Raw genomic sequence first — 20,000 nt, forward strand, 5'->3', positions numbered from 1 at the left:
TTTTTATTTCTTTATTCACGAACCGTCAATGATGATAAGCTCGGACAATTATATCTCTCTCTCTCTCTCTCTCTCTCTCTATTCACGAAAGAAAGAAATGATGCTAAGCTCGACAATTATCTCTCTCTCGCTCTCTCTCTCTCTCTCTCTATTCGCGAAAGAAAGAAATGATTGCTAAGCTCGACAATTATCTCTCTCTCTCTCTCTCTCTATTCACGAAAGAAAGAAAATGATGCTAAGCTCGACAAATTATCTCTCTCTCTCTCTCTCTCTCTCTCTCTCTCTCTCTCTCTCTCTCTCTCTCTCTCTCTCTTTATTCACAAAAGAAACAAATGATGCTAAGGTCTACAACTCTCTCTCTCTTTGAGACATCTTAATCCTTGTAACTCTCTCTCTCTCTCTCTCTCTCTCTCTCTCTCTTTTCACGAAAGAAACAAATGATGCCCAGGTCTACAATTCTCTCTCTCTCCTCTCTCTCTCTCTCTCTCTCTCTCTCTCTCTCTCTCTTCACGAAAGCAAGAAATGATGCTAAGGTCTACAATTTTCTCCTTTCTCTCTCTCTCTCTCTCTCTCTCTCTCATCCTCTCTCTCTCTCTCTCAAAGTCGAATTCCTGACACGGAGAAACTGATAGACGATGATAATGATGATAGCAGCAACGATCATAACAGGATTGATCCCAGACCGCAAACCTCCGCCAAGGCTGAGAGCATCCACATCAAGGGTCGCTTCTATCCTAAAGCTATATTCCTATCTCTCCTAAGAGTTAATCAATCATCACCAGTCACGAAAAAACAGCACGTCCTCCGCAGACCTACAGAGAGAGAGAGAGAGAGAGAGAGGTCTCCAATAAAGACAGCTCTCGTGTCTTCTCATGCTAGACAGAAAAAAATTACACCACCATCCCGGATATATTCAAGAGATGACAGAGTGAGAGATAACAGTTCCCCTCCCCCTCCCGGAGAAAATGCAGGGGGGAAGTTTAGGCTGGTGGGTAGAGGGTGAGCTGGGGGGAGAGGGGGGAGGGGCAGGACCTCGTTCCCAAATCCCGAACGCCCACGATCTAATTAACCGGATAAACCATTTTCCGCAGTATCTGTTCAACAATCGCTTTTGTCTTCCTAAAGAGGTTACGAACTAAATCACTGGATGCTTAACTGACAGAATACAATGGGCCACATCTCTCTCTCTCTCTCTCTCTCTCTCTCTCTCTCGTCTCTCTCTCTCTCTCTCTCTCTCTTGCTGCCGCATCCACCTCTTTCTCTCATATTGGTCGTTACTCTGCAATTCAAAGTTTATCCTAATTTTTTGCAAAGGGTCTTTTAAAAGAGAAGATATATAAAGGATAATGTCTATATATTTTCTATGATAATAATTTATATATATATATATATAATATATATATATATATATATATATAAACAAGTATACATACGTATAAAATTCATATTTACATATGTATATATATACATTTTAACTTATACAGTAATATATATATATATATATATATATACTATATATATATATATATAATAAAATGTGAAAAATACATACTACCTTCACAAACATGAAAATTCTAGTAAAGATATCTGTATATATCTTCCAAACAGCGAACGAAAAAACAAATTGCAAATGAAACATCAGCTCGGTTTAAAAACACGCGACTATTTTTTTCCCAAATACTCTGGTTAAGCCTTATCCTGGTCCCCCGTGTAAAAGTAATCACTTCATTGCAGACTGAGTTTCGAAAGACCGACGAACCCCTACGCACTGACAGGTTAAAATAGGGATTCTGATCTCCAGCCAGTGTCACGTGGATTGGACGCACTGTGAGCAACATGTGAGATTTCTAAGCACAATATACGGATGCAGATAACCGCACGTGTATGGCCCCCACTCTCTCTCCTCTCTCATTCCTCTTCTCCTCTAACTCTCTCTCTCCTCTCTCGCTCTCTCTCGCTCTCTCTCTCTCTCTCTCTCTCTTCGCTCTCTCTTCTATATAGATCATATATATGTATATTATTAATAATTATTATAATATAATATATTATAATATATATATATAGTATATATATAATATATCTATTAATATATATATATAGTGCACTGCTTGTCGAGACGGATGGAACTGTAGGTATAATTTTATGTTTACCTTGACGTTCTTTTAAGATTAACTTTATATTAGTTTAAAGCAGTTCTTTTAGGTTATTATACGTCCTTTTGCTGTTGTTTTAGAAAGGTAACTTCTTCTTTTTTTTTTTTAAGAATTCGAACCCCTGTCATTTCGTAGAAGTAATTTGTTGAATACGATCATTTTTCTTATTTCTTGTACTAAATCTCTCTCTCTCTCTCTCTCTCTCTCTCTCTCTCTCTCTCTCTCTCTCTCTCTCTCTCATCTCTCAAATGCGTTGGTTTACTGAGTGATAGAGGATGTGGATCTGAACTGAAAAATTCATAAATATGTGAACTGAAGTAGGAAAAACAATTTTTTTTAATAAAGCGAAACTCAAACTTGAAAAATAATAATGTTTACTATCCTTTTCATGTTTATTTTACGTTAAATTTCAAGAACTGATCAATTCACTGTTCTTCATTTGTTTCTGGGCTCATTTCCCGAAATAAAACTCAACGACTAAAAGACCATCTTACCCGTTACCAAACGAATCAGGTGCCATGATTCAAATAACATTATTCACAATCAATTAAATGTTCAAAATATTTTTTTGTGAATATTTAACGGAACGTGAGACCATCAGCTAATTAAACCTGTTGTCGTAATTGGTGAAATCATTCGTTGCTCCGATTTGACTGAAAGGTTTTATGACATTTGGTCTGTCAAGCCCAGCAATTGGCCACTTATCCCCCCAGTCAGTGTTTTGGGATGGAAGTAATGACTAGGAGAGAAGGTAAAATGTTTATTTCCGTAATATAAGAGTCATACAACTAATGTCTTCCTTGGTTTAGGATTCTGTGACAGTGATATGCTATATTATTTCATTTTACAATGATGACCATGCGTTCTTACGTACATGTGTATTTTTCTGTACACGTGTGAGTACCTCCTATACGTGTGTATAAATTATAAATATATTATATATATATATATATATATATATATTATATATATATATAAGATATATATATATATAAATAAGCGAATAACCACGGGAAAACTATAGTCAGAAATCCAAGCGCTTTCGTCTTTATTCAGACATCGTCAAGGAGCTACTCAGTAGCTCCTTGACGATGTCTGAATAAAGACGAAAGCGCTTGGATTTCTGACTATCATTTTCCCGTGGTATTCGCTTATTTATATATATATATATATAGTATATATATATATATATATATATATATATATATATATATATATATATATATATAGATATATATATATATATATGATATATATATGATATGATATATATATATATATATATATATATATATATATATATATATATATGTATATATATATATATATATATATATATATATATATTAATATATATATATATATATATATATATTCACATATCACATTTCGGTTTGCAACGTGTCTTTTCAATGAGGCTGCAAGCCCCATGTATGTCTTCCTCAACCCTTCTTGTGACTCAACACAGTCGAATAACTACCAGGTACATAACTCAACGCACGGACCAACAGAGGGCATCATTAGATATATTAGAAAGTGGCTGAGCTTTACCGTTTAGTTTAGGAAATTGAAAGAGTGTCCTTTTGGTAGGAAGGTGAGAATGTCCTGACCAGAAGTGCAAATATACATACATATATATATATATATATATATATATATATATATATATATATATATATATATATATATATATAGATAGATAGATATATATATGTGTGTGTGTATGTATGTATGTATATGTATGTATATATATAAATATATTATATTTATATACATATAATACATAAACATATATATATATATATATATATATATATATATATATGTATATATCTTCGAATATTTATATATACATATATACGTATATATATATATATATATATATATATATATATATATATATATATATATATATATATATGTTCGAATATTTATATACACATATATACGTATATGATATGTATATATATATATATATATATATATATATATATATATATATATATATATATATATATATATATTTATATACACTTATATTCACATACATATACATACGTATACATCCACACTACTACTACTACTACCGTACTTCTGACATTCTTGACTGACACTTGATTCACGTATAACCTTTATCACCCTCTCACCCCCCAAACTTCCCTGCCCCCCCCCCCCCCCCCCCCCCCACCCCCCCCCCCCCCCCCCCCCCGCTCCGCCCCGATGGGCCAGCGTGACTCAGTCAAGTGAATCACGGAACGAGAGAGGCCTTCTTCTTCAAATGTCGGTAGGCCCAATCCTCATTACTCTTCTTCTTCTTCTTCCTCTCCTGACATTATTAATACACATCCATTACACATCCACACAAAAGAGGGGTTGGGGGTTGGGGAGGGGAACGATTTCAAGGATGTGTCCTAAAATACACCGCCATTAACTTCAACTGGCTTTGTAGAGTCATACCGCTTGCTCTACAAAGCTTATGAGGTTCCGGGGGCGTCAACAAAGTGTTTTGGGGGAGTGGGGTAGGAGGGCGGGGTGGGGTGGGGGTGGGGGGGGGGGGCCCCGAGGGGGCGGTATAAATGACAAGCTTCATTGAAGTGGGTTTGTACTGTGTTGTGAGCGTCATATATATTCTTTCTCTCTCTCTCCGTCTGTGAATTATAAAGGCTGAATCTACAGATAATCCTCTCTCTCTCTCTCTCTCTCTCTCTCTCTCTCTCATGCTAAAACTAAACCTACAGTAAGCAGACAAATGCCATCTTTTTCTCTCTAAAACTAAACCTAGAGAAAGTTCTCTCTCTCTCTCTCTCTCTCTCTCTCTCTCTCTCTCTCTCTCTCTCAGACCCACACAAACACACACAGAGACCAGAGAACACGACTGCAATTTACCTATATACAACTAAATGCTGTGACAAATACATCCTTTCCTCCAATACAACATACAAACTACTTTCGTCGTTACAAAGGTAAAATACCCTTAATACTTAGAAGAAAAAAAAAGAAAACGAAAACGAAAACTCCATCATCTATAAGACAAAAAATTAGGGATTTTAATTCAAGATTCATCTCAAAATTTTATCAAAGCTTTTCACCCTCCCAGGTTACCCCACTGCAAAATTGGATTAAAGTCCTCTCGCAAAATTTCGAGATATGTTCCAGACATGGACAGTCACAAACAGGCAAACAAACAAACAAACAAGGCCACATTTCAGTGCATAAACTCCGTCTTAATTCGCTGACAGAGGTCGTGATTAAGGCTTCAACTAGAGTGCAATTTCTAACCTCCTGTGTCTGGGGTCCCTTTCCCCTTGCGTGAAAGGGTGACATCACTTTGGGGGACCAGAAATAGGACTGGATGTCTGGATACAATTAGGCAGTGGTTTGGTTAAGCATCCTCGGTGTTCACTGGCTCTAATACTCATAGGAGGAGGAGGAGGGGAGGAAGAGGAGGAAGAGGAGGAGGAGGAGGAGGAGGAGGAGGAGGAAGAGGAGGAGGAGGAGATGAATACACTGAGGAAAAAAAGAGTAGATGAATCAGCTGTGGAGGAGGGGGAGGCAGAGAAAATGAATAAACTGAGGAAGAGGGGTACATGAATAAGTTGGGAAAGAGGAGTACATGAATAAGGTCAGGTAGAGGAGGAGGAGGAGGAGAAGGAGGTGGTGGTGTAGATGAACAAGGTGAGGAGGAGGAGGAGGAGGAGCAGATTACGTAGTAAGCTGAGAAAGAAGAGGAATGGACGAAAAAACCCAGGAAGAGGAGAGGGCAGAAGGGAATAAACTGGAGGACCCCAAGATGAATGAGGCTGAAGAAGAAGAAGAATTAAAAATAAATAGCAGAGAGAAATATCAAAGCAAAGGTCACCTCATGATTCATTCACTTTCAACCTCTGGTTTCCCTTCTAACATTTTATTTTTTTCAAAGGTGCGTTTGTGTGCAAGTGCTTGAGAGAGAGAGAAAAGGTGTTTGTGACTAACTGACGGGTCAAAGGGCCCCTCACTGTTGCCCACAGACAAGTTCCTGAATGTCGTTTAAGCTTCACTATAGGAAAAAGCTACGTGAGGGGTTGGGGTCGAGCGTCGTAATTCATCATACAATAATATCTGCCCACACACACACACACTCGTTACAAAATCGAAAGTTGTACCGTTGAATATTTCATCTTATACTGCGGTCATACACGTATACTATTATCAAGTTACAAAAATATGTCATTAGTAGATCAAAAATTCCTTATGAAATAGATCCCAGTCGCTGTCAACGAGAGACGTTACATCTGAGGACACTTCTTAATTAACACATCGAAAGTCCACCACGAAGCGAATGTCTCCGAAGAGCAGCGACGAAGGATACCCGAATACCCATTCGCCATCTTCGCCCAGGGCATCATGATCCTCCAGGGCAACATGAACCTCCAGGGACAAAACGACGAACTCCCGAAGGACCTCATCAGTGCCCCTCCGCACCATTGGTTAAGGGGGCGCCCAACTCCAAGCTCCGCCCGCCGTCTTTCGGAGGGTAAACGCCCGCGGAGGAGGAGGACTGCGGAGGAGCGCAGCCCCTCCAGAGGTTCCTCCTCATGAGCCTCGGGTGGAGGAGCGGATGACGCAGAGGGTGAGTCTTGGTGTATTCGTCCCACGCCCTTCGATGGCTCTCCAGGGCGGGGCCCCAGGCCGGCGATGCGGTAAATGCGGACGCCATCCGCTGAAAATTGTGATTTATTGAGAACAGAAGAGTGGTTGGATGGGTGGAATCGGAAGGGGGATGTAGGAGGGGGGGGGTGTCTGGAGTTGAGGGGAAAGAGTCCAGAAAAGATATATATTGTGAAGTAGTTCAAAGTCTTCTAATGGAATCCGTCAAATTCTCTTCTTCGCCAAATATTAATTACATTAATTACGTAATTAATTATGTATACCAAATCTTCCTTTTGGAAGATTTTTATGGAGTCTATAGTAAAAAGCACAAACAAAGCTGTCTTTTTACGAGCAAGTCTGTTAATCATTCTTCCACGTAAGTACTACATATAACTTAATGCAATTTTATTCCTTTAATGAAGAAGAGAGTCTTTAAAGCTGTTAATAATCCTTCCATGTAAGTACTACACTTGAACGAGATTTTGAAGGCATGTCGCAGAAATAAGAATGCACAAAAGTCCATAAATTTTGTTTCCTTCGGGTCATTAGAACTACAAAAACACAAATTCAGTCCAGAAAATTTGTCCGCGAAGTCGAAGCTTATATTAAATAAAAGTATTTGTGAAGTATAATAAAACATTCTCCTAACACAAAACCGTAACGTTCCCGATCGGATCTATAAACGAAACCGCACCACTTCATTTGACTTATGCAAGCAATTGTAGACGGACGAAAAAGTAGTAAAAATTCTCTCTACAACTGTATAAAACACAAATCTATAAATTACTTCTAAAATGGAACAAATTTTCCAGAGCACTGAACATTAATTCTAAAATGAATGAAGAATCATAAATTGCTCTAAAAATTACTTATAAAATTCAAAATTCAAGAAAAGTTCAACAAATAAAAAAAATTACTTCTAAAATTAAACAAAGTTACAAGAATACTCTAAAATCTACTTCTAAAATTAATGATAAATCCTACACTACTTATAAAATTACTTCTAAAATGAATGAAAAACAAAAATCCTAAATTAACTTATAAAATTACTTATGAGAATACTTCTAAAAATGAATTAAAAATCCCACATTACTTATAAAATTACTTATAAATTACTTCTAAAATGAATGAAAAATCCCAAATAGCTTTAAAAATTACTTATAAAATTACTTCTAAAAATGATGAAATATCATTATAAAATTACGCTTATAAAATTACTTCTAAAATGAATGAAAAATTCTAAATTGTTTTTAAAATTACTTATAAAATTAGTTCTAAAACGAATGAAAATTCCCAAATAGCTCTCAAAATTACCTATAAAATTACTTCTAAAATGAAATAAAAATCTCAAATCGCTCTAAAAATTAATTATAAAATAAATTACTTCTAAAACGAATGAAAAATCCCAAATCTCTAAAAATTACTTATAAAATTACTGATAAAATTCCTTCTAAAATTAATGAAAAATCCAAAATCGCTCTAAAAATTACTTATAAAATAAATTACTTCTAAAATTAATGAAAATTCCCAAATCGCTCTAAAAATTACTAATAAAATTACTGATAAAATTACTTCTAAAATGAATGAAAAATCACAAATCGCTCTAAAACTTACTTTTCACATTTACTTCTCAACCTAAAGGAAAATCCTACGCACATGATTCCTTCATCTACAAAACCTCCAATCCTTCACTTACCTTCGCAAAGGACCCTTCTGCAGACACCAAGTACCAAAGGGCGTAGGCGGGGATGGTCGAGATGGAGGCGATGGCCGACATCCAGCCAGCGGCCTGGATCCACGATGGGGATACGGAGTCCCTGTACTCAGGGGGCCGGACCACCACCACCACTTCCAGGAAGATCAGCTGGAATGGGCGTGGAAGAATGGTGAGATTTGCAGGAGGGGTGGAGGGGGAATGGAAAATTTAACTTTCGCGTGAATTTTTATTATTTTATGTATCTTCTTTCTGTATTTTCATTCATCTCGTCTTACTCCTTTCTAATGAACACCGTTAATAAGCTTTGGAAGTTTGAACTTCAAGTCAATGGCGCCCTTTGTGGTGGGCTTGTTCCATATGAATAGGGTTCATCTTCTGAATTATAATAATAATAATAATATTGAAAGATATTGCTGCATCAGCTGCATTCAACTTGTAAATAGTCTTCTCTATTTTTCTAATAACTTTCTCTCTGCTACTACAAATGGCGAGTATTGTTCCGATATTACTCATCAGGAGGAGTCAATTTCGGGAATATTTCTTAAAATTTATTTATTTGTCACAGTAAATGAACAAATATATCAAAATATAAGTCGATCTAGTGGCCAACGTTTCTCTCGGCTCTGTTTGTTCATTTACTGTGACAAATAAATACATTTTAAGCAATATTCCCGAAATTGACTCCTCCTGATGAGTAATATCGACGCAATACTCGCCAGTTGTAGTAGCAGAGAGAAAGCTATTATTTGAAAAATAGAGAAGACTATTTTACAAGTTGAATGCAGCTGATGCAGCAATATCTTTCAATCAGACTTGTTTGAAAGAGGGTCTACTTCCAATAAATAAAAATAATAATAATAATAATAATAAAATGTATGCTGGAAACAGACCTTCTTTCAAACATGTTTTGTTAAAAATAATGGCAGATTTTAAAGAACTGATTTTATACAAAACTCTATCAAGTCATTAAAAGAATTGAGAGAATTTTGTATAAAATCAAATTCTGTAAATTTTGCCATTATTGTTAATAATAATAATAATAATATATAATAATAATAATAATAATAATAATAATAATAATGCACCGATTATGACCCTGTATTTGATCATGACCTCTATAGGCACTCTAACTAGCGTGTTTAAGTAGCTCGGAAAAGCCGCTATTCGGAAAACAGAGAAGAATCTCTATAAGTGTAACTCTGTTGAAGTAGCCATTATCTTTTAAAAATAATAATAATAATAATAATAATAATAATAATAATAATAATAATTGGTGATTGTCAGTAATTTCCATAGATATCGTTTTCATCAATAAGAAATTGTTCCATTAAATTATTTTTACAAGATTTTACTGTCAAGGATAGATTTCTTTGCTTTACATATTTTTTTATTATTATGAAATAATTGTGCATACCAACACCCTTGGAGGGTCACTGTCTAGGAAATTTGGGGGTAGCTGTCTAGGAAATTTGGGGTCACTATCTAGGAAATTTAGGGGTCACTGTCTAGGAAATTTGGGGGTCACTGTCTAGGAAATTTGGGGGTCACTGTCTAGGAAATTTGGGGGTCACTGTCTAGGAAATTTGGGGTCACTGTCTAGGAAATTTGAGGGTCGCTGTCTAGGAAATTTGGGGGTCACTGTCTAGGAAATTTGGGGGTCACTATCTAGGATATTTGGGGGTCACTGTCTAGGAAATTTGGGGGTCACTGTCCAGGAGGAAATATCCAAAATTACAGCTGACACCTTCAACTCGGTGCTTACTTACCAAGAGACAGAAGGGCGTGAGGACGAGCCACATGAAATACCAGAATAAATTCAGCGGTTTGTTGGTCATCATTTCCACGTCCCTCGCCACCTTTCCACTGCCTGTCGAGAGAAACGAGGAGTATATGTAATAAGGAATGTTTGCTTATGATGATGATTTGTGAAAGGAGAAATAAGAAAAAAAAGGAGTTTATTTGGTGAATGAATAAGGGAATGGTTTAGACAGATTGATTTGTGAGGCTGACAAACATTCTTATGCTCTCTTGTTTTTATTTTTGTCGTGTGTTGATATGTTGATTTCATTATGAATAGTGTACATAATTTATGTAATTTTAATATATATATATATATATATATATATATATATATATATATATATTATATATATATATATATATATATATATATATGTGTGTGTGTGTGTGTGTGTGTGTGTGTGTGTGTGTGTGTGTTTATGTGTGTTTGTGTATGTAATGTGTGAGCACACACACACAACATTATATATATATATATAATATATATATATATATATATATATATATATATATATATATATATATATATATATAACATACATAAAACGTCCACTACTCGCAAAAGATTTCCACAGGTCCTCTGAGAACGAACCCCATCCTTATTCCCTGAAACTGGGGGGGAAAAATTGGAGAGACATTAATCTTACGAAGGATGAACTATCCAATAAATTTCCCTGAACAGGGAAATTTTCTTCCAAGCACAGCAGATATTACACTTCTTCTACAGTTCGGGTATTTCCTGAATATATACATAAGCCTCAATTATGTAAATCTTTTAGGAGTTATACGAGGTGTGTGTTTATATATATATATATATATATATATATATATATATATATATATATATATATATATATATATATATATAATATATGATATAATATATATATATATATATATATATATATATATATATATATATATATATATATATATATAAATGGACAGAACGTAAAAGGACCTCATATTTTTTTTTTTATTCTTGTCAATTACAGGTGAAAAATATGTCAGTCGAATCCATTACGATCTCTCTCTCTCTCTCTCTCTCGTCTCTCTCTCTCTCCTCTCTCTCTCTCTCTCTTTCTTTCACGGTAATACTGCATGACATCACTCACTACCATTCACGCCTAAATCACACACAAGACAGAATATCTAAAATGGACAAAACGTTTTTTTTTACCAATATCATTACGCTCAAACCTGCAATAACAATGAAACCAATACCAACATATCCTACCAAAGCAATATTAAATGTTACGGCATTTCGAAACGCCCCCAAGAAATGTCATCGTTAGACATTTCTGAATGTTTAATGAATAGCCCCTTTTGGCAATAACATCCAGCCGCTTTTCGCGGAAGCATATTCCCGATCTGTAACAGAGTAAAATAATGACTTCCCCTGAAAAAAAAAATGGAACGACATTTAAAAAGCTAACCACAGAATCTTCTTGAAAATAACCTCGTTATTTTTCCCACACCCAAATTACCTTCATAATATGTGTTTAAGCTAACCTAACCTGGAGAATACTTGTTTAAACTAAACTAACCTAACCTAACCCAACCCAACCAAATCTAACCTACAAACTGCTTGTTTAAATAATTTAACCTGACCCAACCCAATCTAACCTAACCTGGAGAATATTCGTTTAAACGAACCTGACCTAACCTAACCCAACCTACACTAACTTGGAGAACACTCCTTTAAACTAACCTAACCAGAAAAATTATTATTACTAAATTTATAAAAGAAGCAGTTCATAGCTTACTATATACGCATATCTATGGAATTTTAATCTAAAAAGACTCATTCTGAATTCTCCCCAAATTGGGTGTTCTGTGTGTGTTTTTGGGTTCTGCATAGTTCTGGGACATTTTTATAAGAATATATTTATAGCTTTTTAATTGATTTATTAACAGACTTAAGTACATTTTTATATTTTGTAAATTCCGTTTAATGAATACTCATTCAAACTAACATAATCTAACCGAACCTAACCTAACCGGGAGAATACTCATTTAAACTTACCTAACCTAACCCAACCTAAGATAACTGGAGAATACTCGTTTAAACGAACCTAATCTAACCTGGAAAATACTAGTTTAAAACGACCTGAACTACCTAACCTAACCCAGAGATACTCGTTTAAACTAACCTAACCTAACCTAGAGAATACTCATTTAAACTAACCTAACTTAACCCAGCGTAACCTGAAGCATACTCATTTAAATAACCTAACCTAACCTAGAGAATACAAGTTTAAACTGACCTAACCTTATAATCGTTGAAACTAACCTTAACTAACTCAACCTAACCTAACCTGGAGAATACTGGTTTAAACTAACCTAACCTAACTTGGAGATTAGGAGATTAGTTATTGAAACTAACCTGACCTAACCCAATCTAACCTAACCCAAAATAACCTAACCGGGAGAATACTCGGTGAAACTAACCTAACTTAGGGGCATGGCAATAAAAGTGTGCCTGGTGCAATATTAGTATACATCTCAAGAATTTGCCTGCAAGGGCAACATATACTACAGATAATTATGGCAAGAGCATTTTTCTTTTGTTTTGTGCTGAGGCAAGTTTAAATAGATGCAAAAGCCAAGTTGTAATTATACAATATTCATACTCACTACACCCCCATATATATATATATATATATATATATATATATATATATATATATATATTATATATATATATATATATATATATATATATATATATATATATATATATATACAGTGGACCCCGTCTACTTGCGGTTCAGGATTCGTGACATCACCAATTCGTGAATTTTTCCAAGGAACATAATCCACATTATTTAATGATTTTCAGAATTTTACATAGGGAAATATTCACTGATTACTGTATTTTGATGATGTTTTCATGAAAAAATAAATTTCTTACGATACAAATAATAAAATAGATGTTTATAAGAGTTTTTAGAGGGGTGTCAAGTATTCGCGGATTTTTGCTATTCGCAGGGGGCGGGTGGTTTGTGGTCCCTATCCTCCGCAAATCCTTGGGGTCAACTGTATATATATGTTTACATAAACTCCAGAAATAAATAAATATATACATTCCTCCAATCTCTCTCTCCCTCTTTCTCTCTCTCTTTTACTCCTTTTCTTTTTTCTGCCTCTCTCTTCAATAGCAGCCTCACTGACTCTCAATCAATGCGCCAAAAAAGATTTGTGAAGTGAGTGACCTTTGGCATCAAAGGCCGAGATAATTAATATCAACATAACATTCAGAAAGAACCTGCCGCCTCGTATTTCACAGAGAGAGAGAGAGAGAGAGAGAGAGAGAGAGAGAGAGAGAGAGACTGTGGGTGTCTGAGTAAGATAGAGACTGGGATTGACAGTTGGGTTAGACCAGCATTAACGTAAGGGCGGGATGAGATTATCAATCTAATGGAATGGAATATAGAGTTTGAACCAATAATGGAATGGAATATAGAGTTTAAACCAAAGACCAGGCACTGGGACCTATGAGGTCATTCAGCGCTGGATAGGAAATTGAGAGCAGGTGGGATTGAAAGGTGAAAAGGAAGGAAGACTTCGCAGCTGCACAGAAATAATTGTTAGAAGAGAGTGAATAGCAAGATGGAAGATAATATGAATGGAAGTATAGTAAAAGCAATGCTAGGGGTTGCAGCTAGGGCCCGAATGGACGTTGCAAAGAACCTTTATTAATGCCTACAGTGTACCCCGTGAGGTACATTGATGGCGCTTTCCCCCTACGGATTAAATTGTCTGACTCTATAGAGAACAGTTGACACGAAGAAAAACTGGGAAATACTGAAATACAGAAAGTGGGATATATAAAAAATAAATAAAAAGGAATTTAAAAAATAAAAGAGAATGGGAAATAAACAAAATTAGAAAACAGGTAATATACAAATAAGGTATACGGAAATTATAATAATAGAAAAATGGGAAATATACAAATAGAGAGAATTGCAAAGATACAAATAAGAAAAATGGGAAATTTACCAGTAAAGAAAAATGGGAAATACGAAAGCAAGGAAAATGGGAAATATGCAAATGCCTAAAATGAGAAATGTGTAAATGAAGAAAATAGGAATAAGGATATTGGGGAATACATACAAATACAGAAAATGGGAAGTATACAAATAAAGAAAACTGCAAGCAAAAAGTAAATAAAATGGGAAATATACAAATAAAGAAAACTGAAAGGAAAAAAATGGGAAATATAAAAATAAAGAAAACTGGAAATACAAAAATAAAGAAAAATGAGAACTAGACAAATAAAGAAAATTGGAAATTACAAAATTTAAGAAAATGGGATATACTATAAAAATAAAGAAAACAGGGAAATACAAAAATCAAGAAAATGGGAAATAGACAAATAAAGAAAACTGGAATTACAAATATAAAGAAAATGGGAATGAGACAAATTAATAAACTGAAAATTGTAAAATTAAAGAAAATGGGAAATAGACAAATACAGAAATGGGAAATATACAAATAAAGAAAACTGGAAGCAATAAATTAAGAAAATGGAAATACAAAAATAAAGAATACAAAATAAAGAAAATGGGACACGTGTGCACCTAAAGAAAGTAACATCACGAGTCAAAGCTATAAGTCAATAATGAAAAGACTAGGATATTTTCTTAATTGCGATGTATATACATCGCAAAAGCTTCGCACTTTCTCAGAAGGAGGTTACAAAGACCATTACTTTGGCGTGGGAGTGTATGAATGGTAAGCTCTCTCTCTCTCTCTCTCTCTCTCTCTCTCTCTCTCTCTCTCTCTCTCTCTGTTTATTTGTGTCAACATTCTCGTTCGCCCCGCCAGAATACTTTTTTTTTTTTTTTTGGACGATGCTGGAGATGAAAACCAAATATTAAAAGGTCATGAAAAGCGACGGGAGGGAGGGAGGGAGGGGGGAGGGAGGGAGGGAGGGAGGAACTTAGGCAATAGAGTCATTGAGAAGCGATTGTTCCCATTTTACGGCCTGGCAATATTGTTAACGGAGGCAATTATCTCTTTCCCCTGCTCTGTGTGAGTGTGTGTGTGTGTGTGTGTGTGTGTGTGTGTGTGTGTGTGTGTGTTGCATGAAGGTTACACAAGTAAACGCAATCACAAGCTCCCCCCCCCCCCCACACACACACACACATATATATATATATATATATATATATATATATATATATATATATATATATATATATATATATATATATATATATATATATATATTATATATATATATATTATATATACTTTCCTATGTCAATACTTGGCTATGTAACCACCAAGAACAGACAGGTGCTGTTTTGCATACAGGGCATGGGGGGGAAGCAGCCTCACCACCCTACAAATTATATATAGTAATAATATATATATATATATATATATATATATATATATATATATATATATATACAGTGGTCCCCCATATTTGCAAGGGATGCATACCAGACCGTCCGCGAATAGTTGGAATCCGTATAAAAATGCTTAATATGACCTATTTTGTTGGTTAAAACTCAAGAAAAACTCACTAAAAATGTTTATACCTGCTTTTTTTTTAATTTTCATCAAAAAAAAGTATATTTTATGATGAAACTGATAAAAAAAACAGGAATTTATGGAGGTTTTCTCATAGAAAAATTCCGCAAATGCGTAAAATTTCCCGTGAATAAGCGATTTTTCTGCAAGATAATGGTGGAATATGTTCCAGAGAAATCGCGAATGCATGAGTTCGCGAATCTGGAGAGAGCGAATATGGTGGCCCATTGTATATATAAAACAATTCTGATCAAACAAAACACCTTACTACAGAAATTCATAATACTCTACTCAACGACTTTCTTTCCTAAATAATGGGCCACTTAATAAATACATGATTATATAATTCACAGTCTTGATTAGCTATTCAGTGGCTATTCTTCCAATCAGTAGATATCCTTATCAATATTCTACATAATATATCCATCGATTTATATACAACACTGTCTTGATTAGCCCTTCTGTGGTCTAATCTCCTAATCATTACTTTCTTTCCTAATCAATGCTCTACATAATACAGCCACCGATCAGACAAATCACTGACTCGATTAGCTGTTCAGTGGCCTAGTCTTCCAATCAGTGGCTCCAATTACTCACCGTAAATATAAGAGAAGACGATGACCTCACAAAGGCAGGCGAAGATTATGGGGACAGTGGCGGAGTACGTGTCCAGGATTAGCGTGACAGAACATTCCTCCCTAGAAATAATAATAATAATAATAATAATAATAATAATAATAATAATAATAATAATAATAATAATAATAACAATAATAATAGCACCTGTAATCACAAAGTGAATAATAATAATAATAATAATAATAATAATAATAATAATAATAATAATAATAATAATAATAGCACCTTTTATCATAAACTGAATACTAAGAATAATAATAGCAACTTTATGCACAAAGTGATAATAATTATAATAATGATGATAATAACTTATGACAAAATTTCTCCAGGATCTGACACACAATAATAATAAATAATAAATAATAATAATAATAATAATAAATAATAATAATAATATAATAATAATAATAATATCAGCTATAATCACAAGTTAATAATAATAATAATAATATCAACTTTAATCATAAAGGGAATAATAATAATAATATCAACTTTAATCACAACGTGAATAATAATAATAATAATAATAATAATAATAATAATAATAATAATTGACTATAAGAAAGCCTTCGACATGATACCAAACACATGGCTAATAGAATGCCTGAAAATATATGGGGCAGAGGAAAATACCATCAGCTTCCTCAAAAATACAATGCGCAACTGGAATACAATACTTACAAGCTCTGGAATAAGACTAGCAGAGGTTAATATCAGGAGAGGGATCTTCCAGGGCGACTCACTGTCCCCACTACTCTTCGTAGTAGCCATGATTCCCATGACAAAGTACTACAGAAGATGGATGCCGGGTACCAACTCAAGAAAAGAGGCAACAAAATCAACCATCTGATGTTCAATGGACGACATCAAGCTGTATGGTAAGAACATCAAGGAAATATATACCCTAATCCAGACTGTAAGGATTGTATCTGGGGACATCAGGATGGAGTTTGGAATAGAAAAATGCGCCTTAGTCAACATACAAAAAGGCAAAGTAACGAGAACTGAAGGGATAAAGCTGCCAGATGGGAGCAACATCAAACACATAGATGAGACAGGATACAAATACCTGGGAATAGTGGAAGGAGGAGATATAAAACACCAAGAGATGAAGGACACGATCAGGAAAGAATATATGCAGAGACTCAAGGCGATACTCAAGTCAAAACTCAACGCCGGAAATATGATAAAAGCCATAAACACATGGGCAGTGCCAGTAATCAGATACAGCGCAGGAATAGTGGAATGGACGAAGGCAGAACTCCGCAGCATAGATCAGAAAACCAGGAAACAAATGACAATACAACAAAGCACTACACCCAAGAGCAAATACGGACAGACTATACATAACACGAAAGGAAGGAGGGAGAGGGACTACTAAGTATAGAGGACTGCGTCGACATCGAAAAACAGAGCACTGGGGCAATATCTGAAAACCAGTGAAGACGAGTGGCTAAAGAGTGCATGGGAAGAAGGACTAATAAAAGTAGACGAAGACCCAGAAATATACAGAGACAGGAGAAAGACAGAAAGAACAGAGGACTGGCACAACAAACCAATGCACGGACAATACATGAGACAGACTAAAGAACTAGCCAGCGATGACAATTGGCAATGGCTACAGAGGGGAGAGCTAAAGAAGGAAACTGAAGGAATGATAACAGCGGCACAAGATCAGGCCCTAAGAACCAGATATGTTCAAAGTATGATAGACGGAAATAACATCTCTCCCATATGTAGGAAGTGCAATACGAAAAATGAAACCATAAACCACATAGCAAGCGAATGCCCGGCACTTGCACAGAACCAGTACAAAAAGAGGCATGATTCAGTAGCAAAAGCCCTCCACTGGAGCCTGTGCAAGAAACATCAGCTACCTTGCAGTAATAAGTGGTACGAGCACCAACCTGAACGAGTGATAGAAAACGATCAGGCAAAGATCCTCTGGGACTATGGTATCAGAACGGATAGGGTGATACGTGCAAACAGACCAGACGTGACGTTGATTGACAAAGTCAAGAAGAAAGTATCACTCATTGATGTCGCAATACCATGGGACACCAGAGTTGAAGAGAAAGAGAGGGAAAAAATGGATAAGTATCAAGATCTGAAAATAGAAATAAGAAGGATTAATGGATAATGCCAGTGGAAATCGTACCCATAATCATAGGAGCACTAGGCACGATCCCAAGATCCCTGAAAAGGAATCTGGAAAAAACTAGAGGCTGAAGTACTCCGGGCCTCATGCAGAAGAGTGTGATCCTAGAAACGGCACACATAGTAAGAAAAGTGATGGACTCCTAAGGAGGCAGGATGCAACCCGGAACCCCACACTATAAATACCACCCAGTCGAATTGGAGGACTGTGATAGAGCAAAAAAAAAAATAATAATAATAATAATAATAATAATAATAATAATAATAATGATAAAAAAAAGCAACTTTAATCATAAAGTTAATAATAATAAGAGCGACTTTAATCACAAAGTGAATAATAATAATAATAATAATAATAATAATAATAATAATAATAATAATAATAATAATAATAAAATAATAATAATAATATCTTTAAACAGAATTTGTATCCAGAATCTGGCACTTGCATAATAATAATAATAACAACAACAGAAGTGGTAGAAAGAACGAATACAAAAATAATATTGTTAATGTTTCCCTACTTCTTTCTCCCTTTGTTTTCAAGTATGGAACCGATTATTAGGAAACAATGTAACACGAAGAATTCACATTGAGCGTCATGAGAGGATACAGCTTTCATATTCAATATTCCCTGACGCCCCCTAGGGAATTACATAAGCCTCCAAACTCCTCCGCTATTTTCAGAAAACATGCCCCCACAACTTCGGAAGTAGACGCAGTTATCGTGCGTATTACGCCATCCCTAACGGACAAGTGAAAGAGTTTTTTCAAAAAAATAACGGTCGGCTTTCTCGGCCAATCAGAGCGCAGCAACGCCGGCCAATGAAGCTGGTTCATGGGGTCTGATGGTCGGATAGCTTGGCTTAAAGCTGATGATCTCTCTCAGATGGTGGTGGGGGAGAACGAGAGAGAGAGACAGGAAGAACCTGTTTCAGCAGTGCATGTTGTTTGTGTATCTTGGGCAAGAAGGATTTCCAATGCACGATGATGCACTACGAGGTCTTCCTCCTTCCTCTTCTTCTTCTTCTTATTCTTCTTCTTCTTCGAGGGCGTCATTGTCTTCTTCGTCTTCTTCTACCTCGTGCTCAGCAAGGTGTTAATAAGTGGATGATTTTCCCGACTCGCTGAAGAGGCTTATTTACGAACGAGGATGGATTAAGGTGAAGGATGCTTCTATCTTCGTTCTACGAGGGACCGAGATGCACAAATCTGCATAAAACCAGCCTGATCACAGCCAGGAACGACGTGGAAACATACGGCATACGTAAGTATTTGGAATTGAAATGCAGAATTTAGGCCAGAGGGCAAGCGCTGGGACCTACGAGATCATTCAGCGCTGATACGGAAACTGACAGTAA

General features: G+C 35.4%; 1 protein-coding gene across 1 annotated transcript in view; it reads right to left on the reverse strand.

Annotated features, from left to right (window-relative positions):
- Window positions 1-4,700: 4,700 nt before the first annotated feature.
- The window catches only part of LOC135196666 (sodium- and chloride-dependent glycine transporter 1-like), a 66,922-nt gene continuing 51,622 nt past the window's right edge, over window positions 4,701-20,000 (reverse strand). The window contains 4 exon segments of the mRNA XM_064223501.1: window positions 4,701-6,852; window positions 8,479-8,646; window positions 10,266-10,366; window positions 16,441-16,541. Coding sequence (XP_064079571.1) covers window positions 6,598-6,852; window positions 8,479-8,646; window positions 10,266-10,366; window positions 16,441-16,541 — 625 coding nt within the window. The 3' untranslated portion in view covers window positions 4,701-6,597.

This window comes from Macrobrachium nipponense, chromosome 18 (genome assembly GCF_015104395.2).
Source record: "Macrobrachium nipponense isolate FS-2020 chromosome 18, ASM1510439v2, whole genome shotgun sequence".
Lineage (NCBI taxonomy): Eukaryota > Metazoa > Arthropoda > Malacostraca > Decapoda > Palaemonidae > Macrobrachium > Macrobrachium nipponense.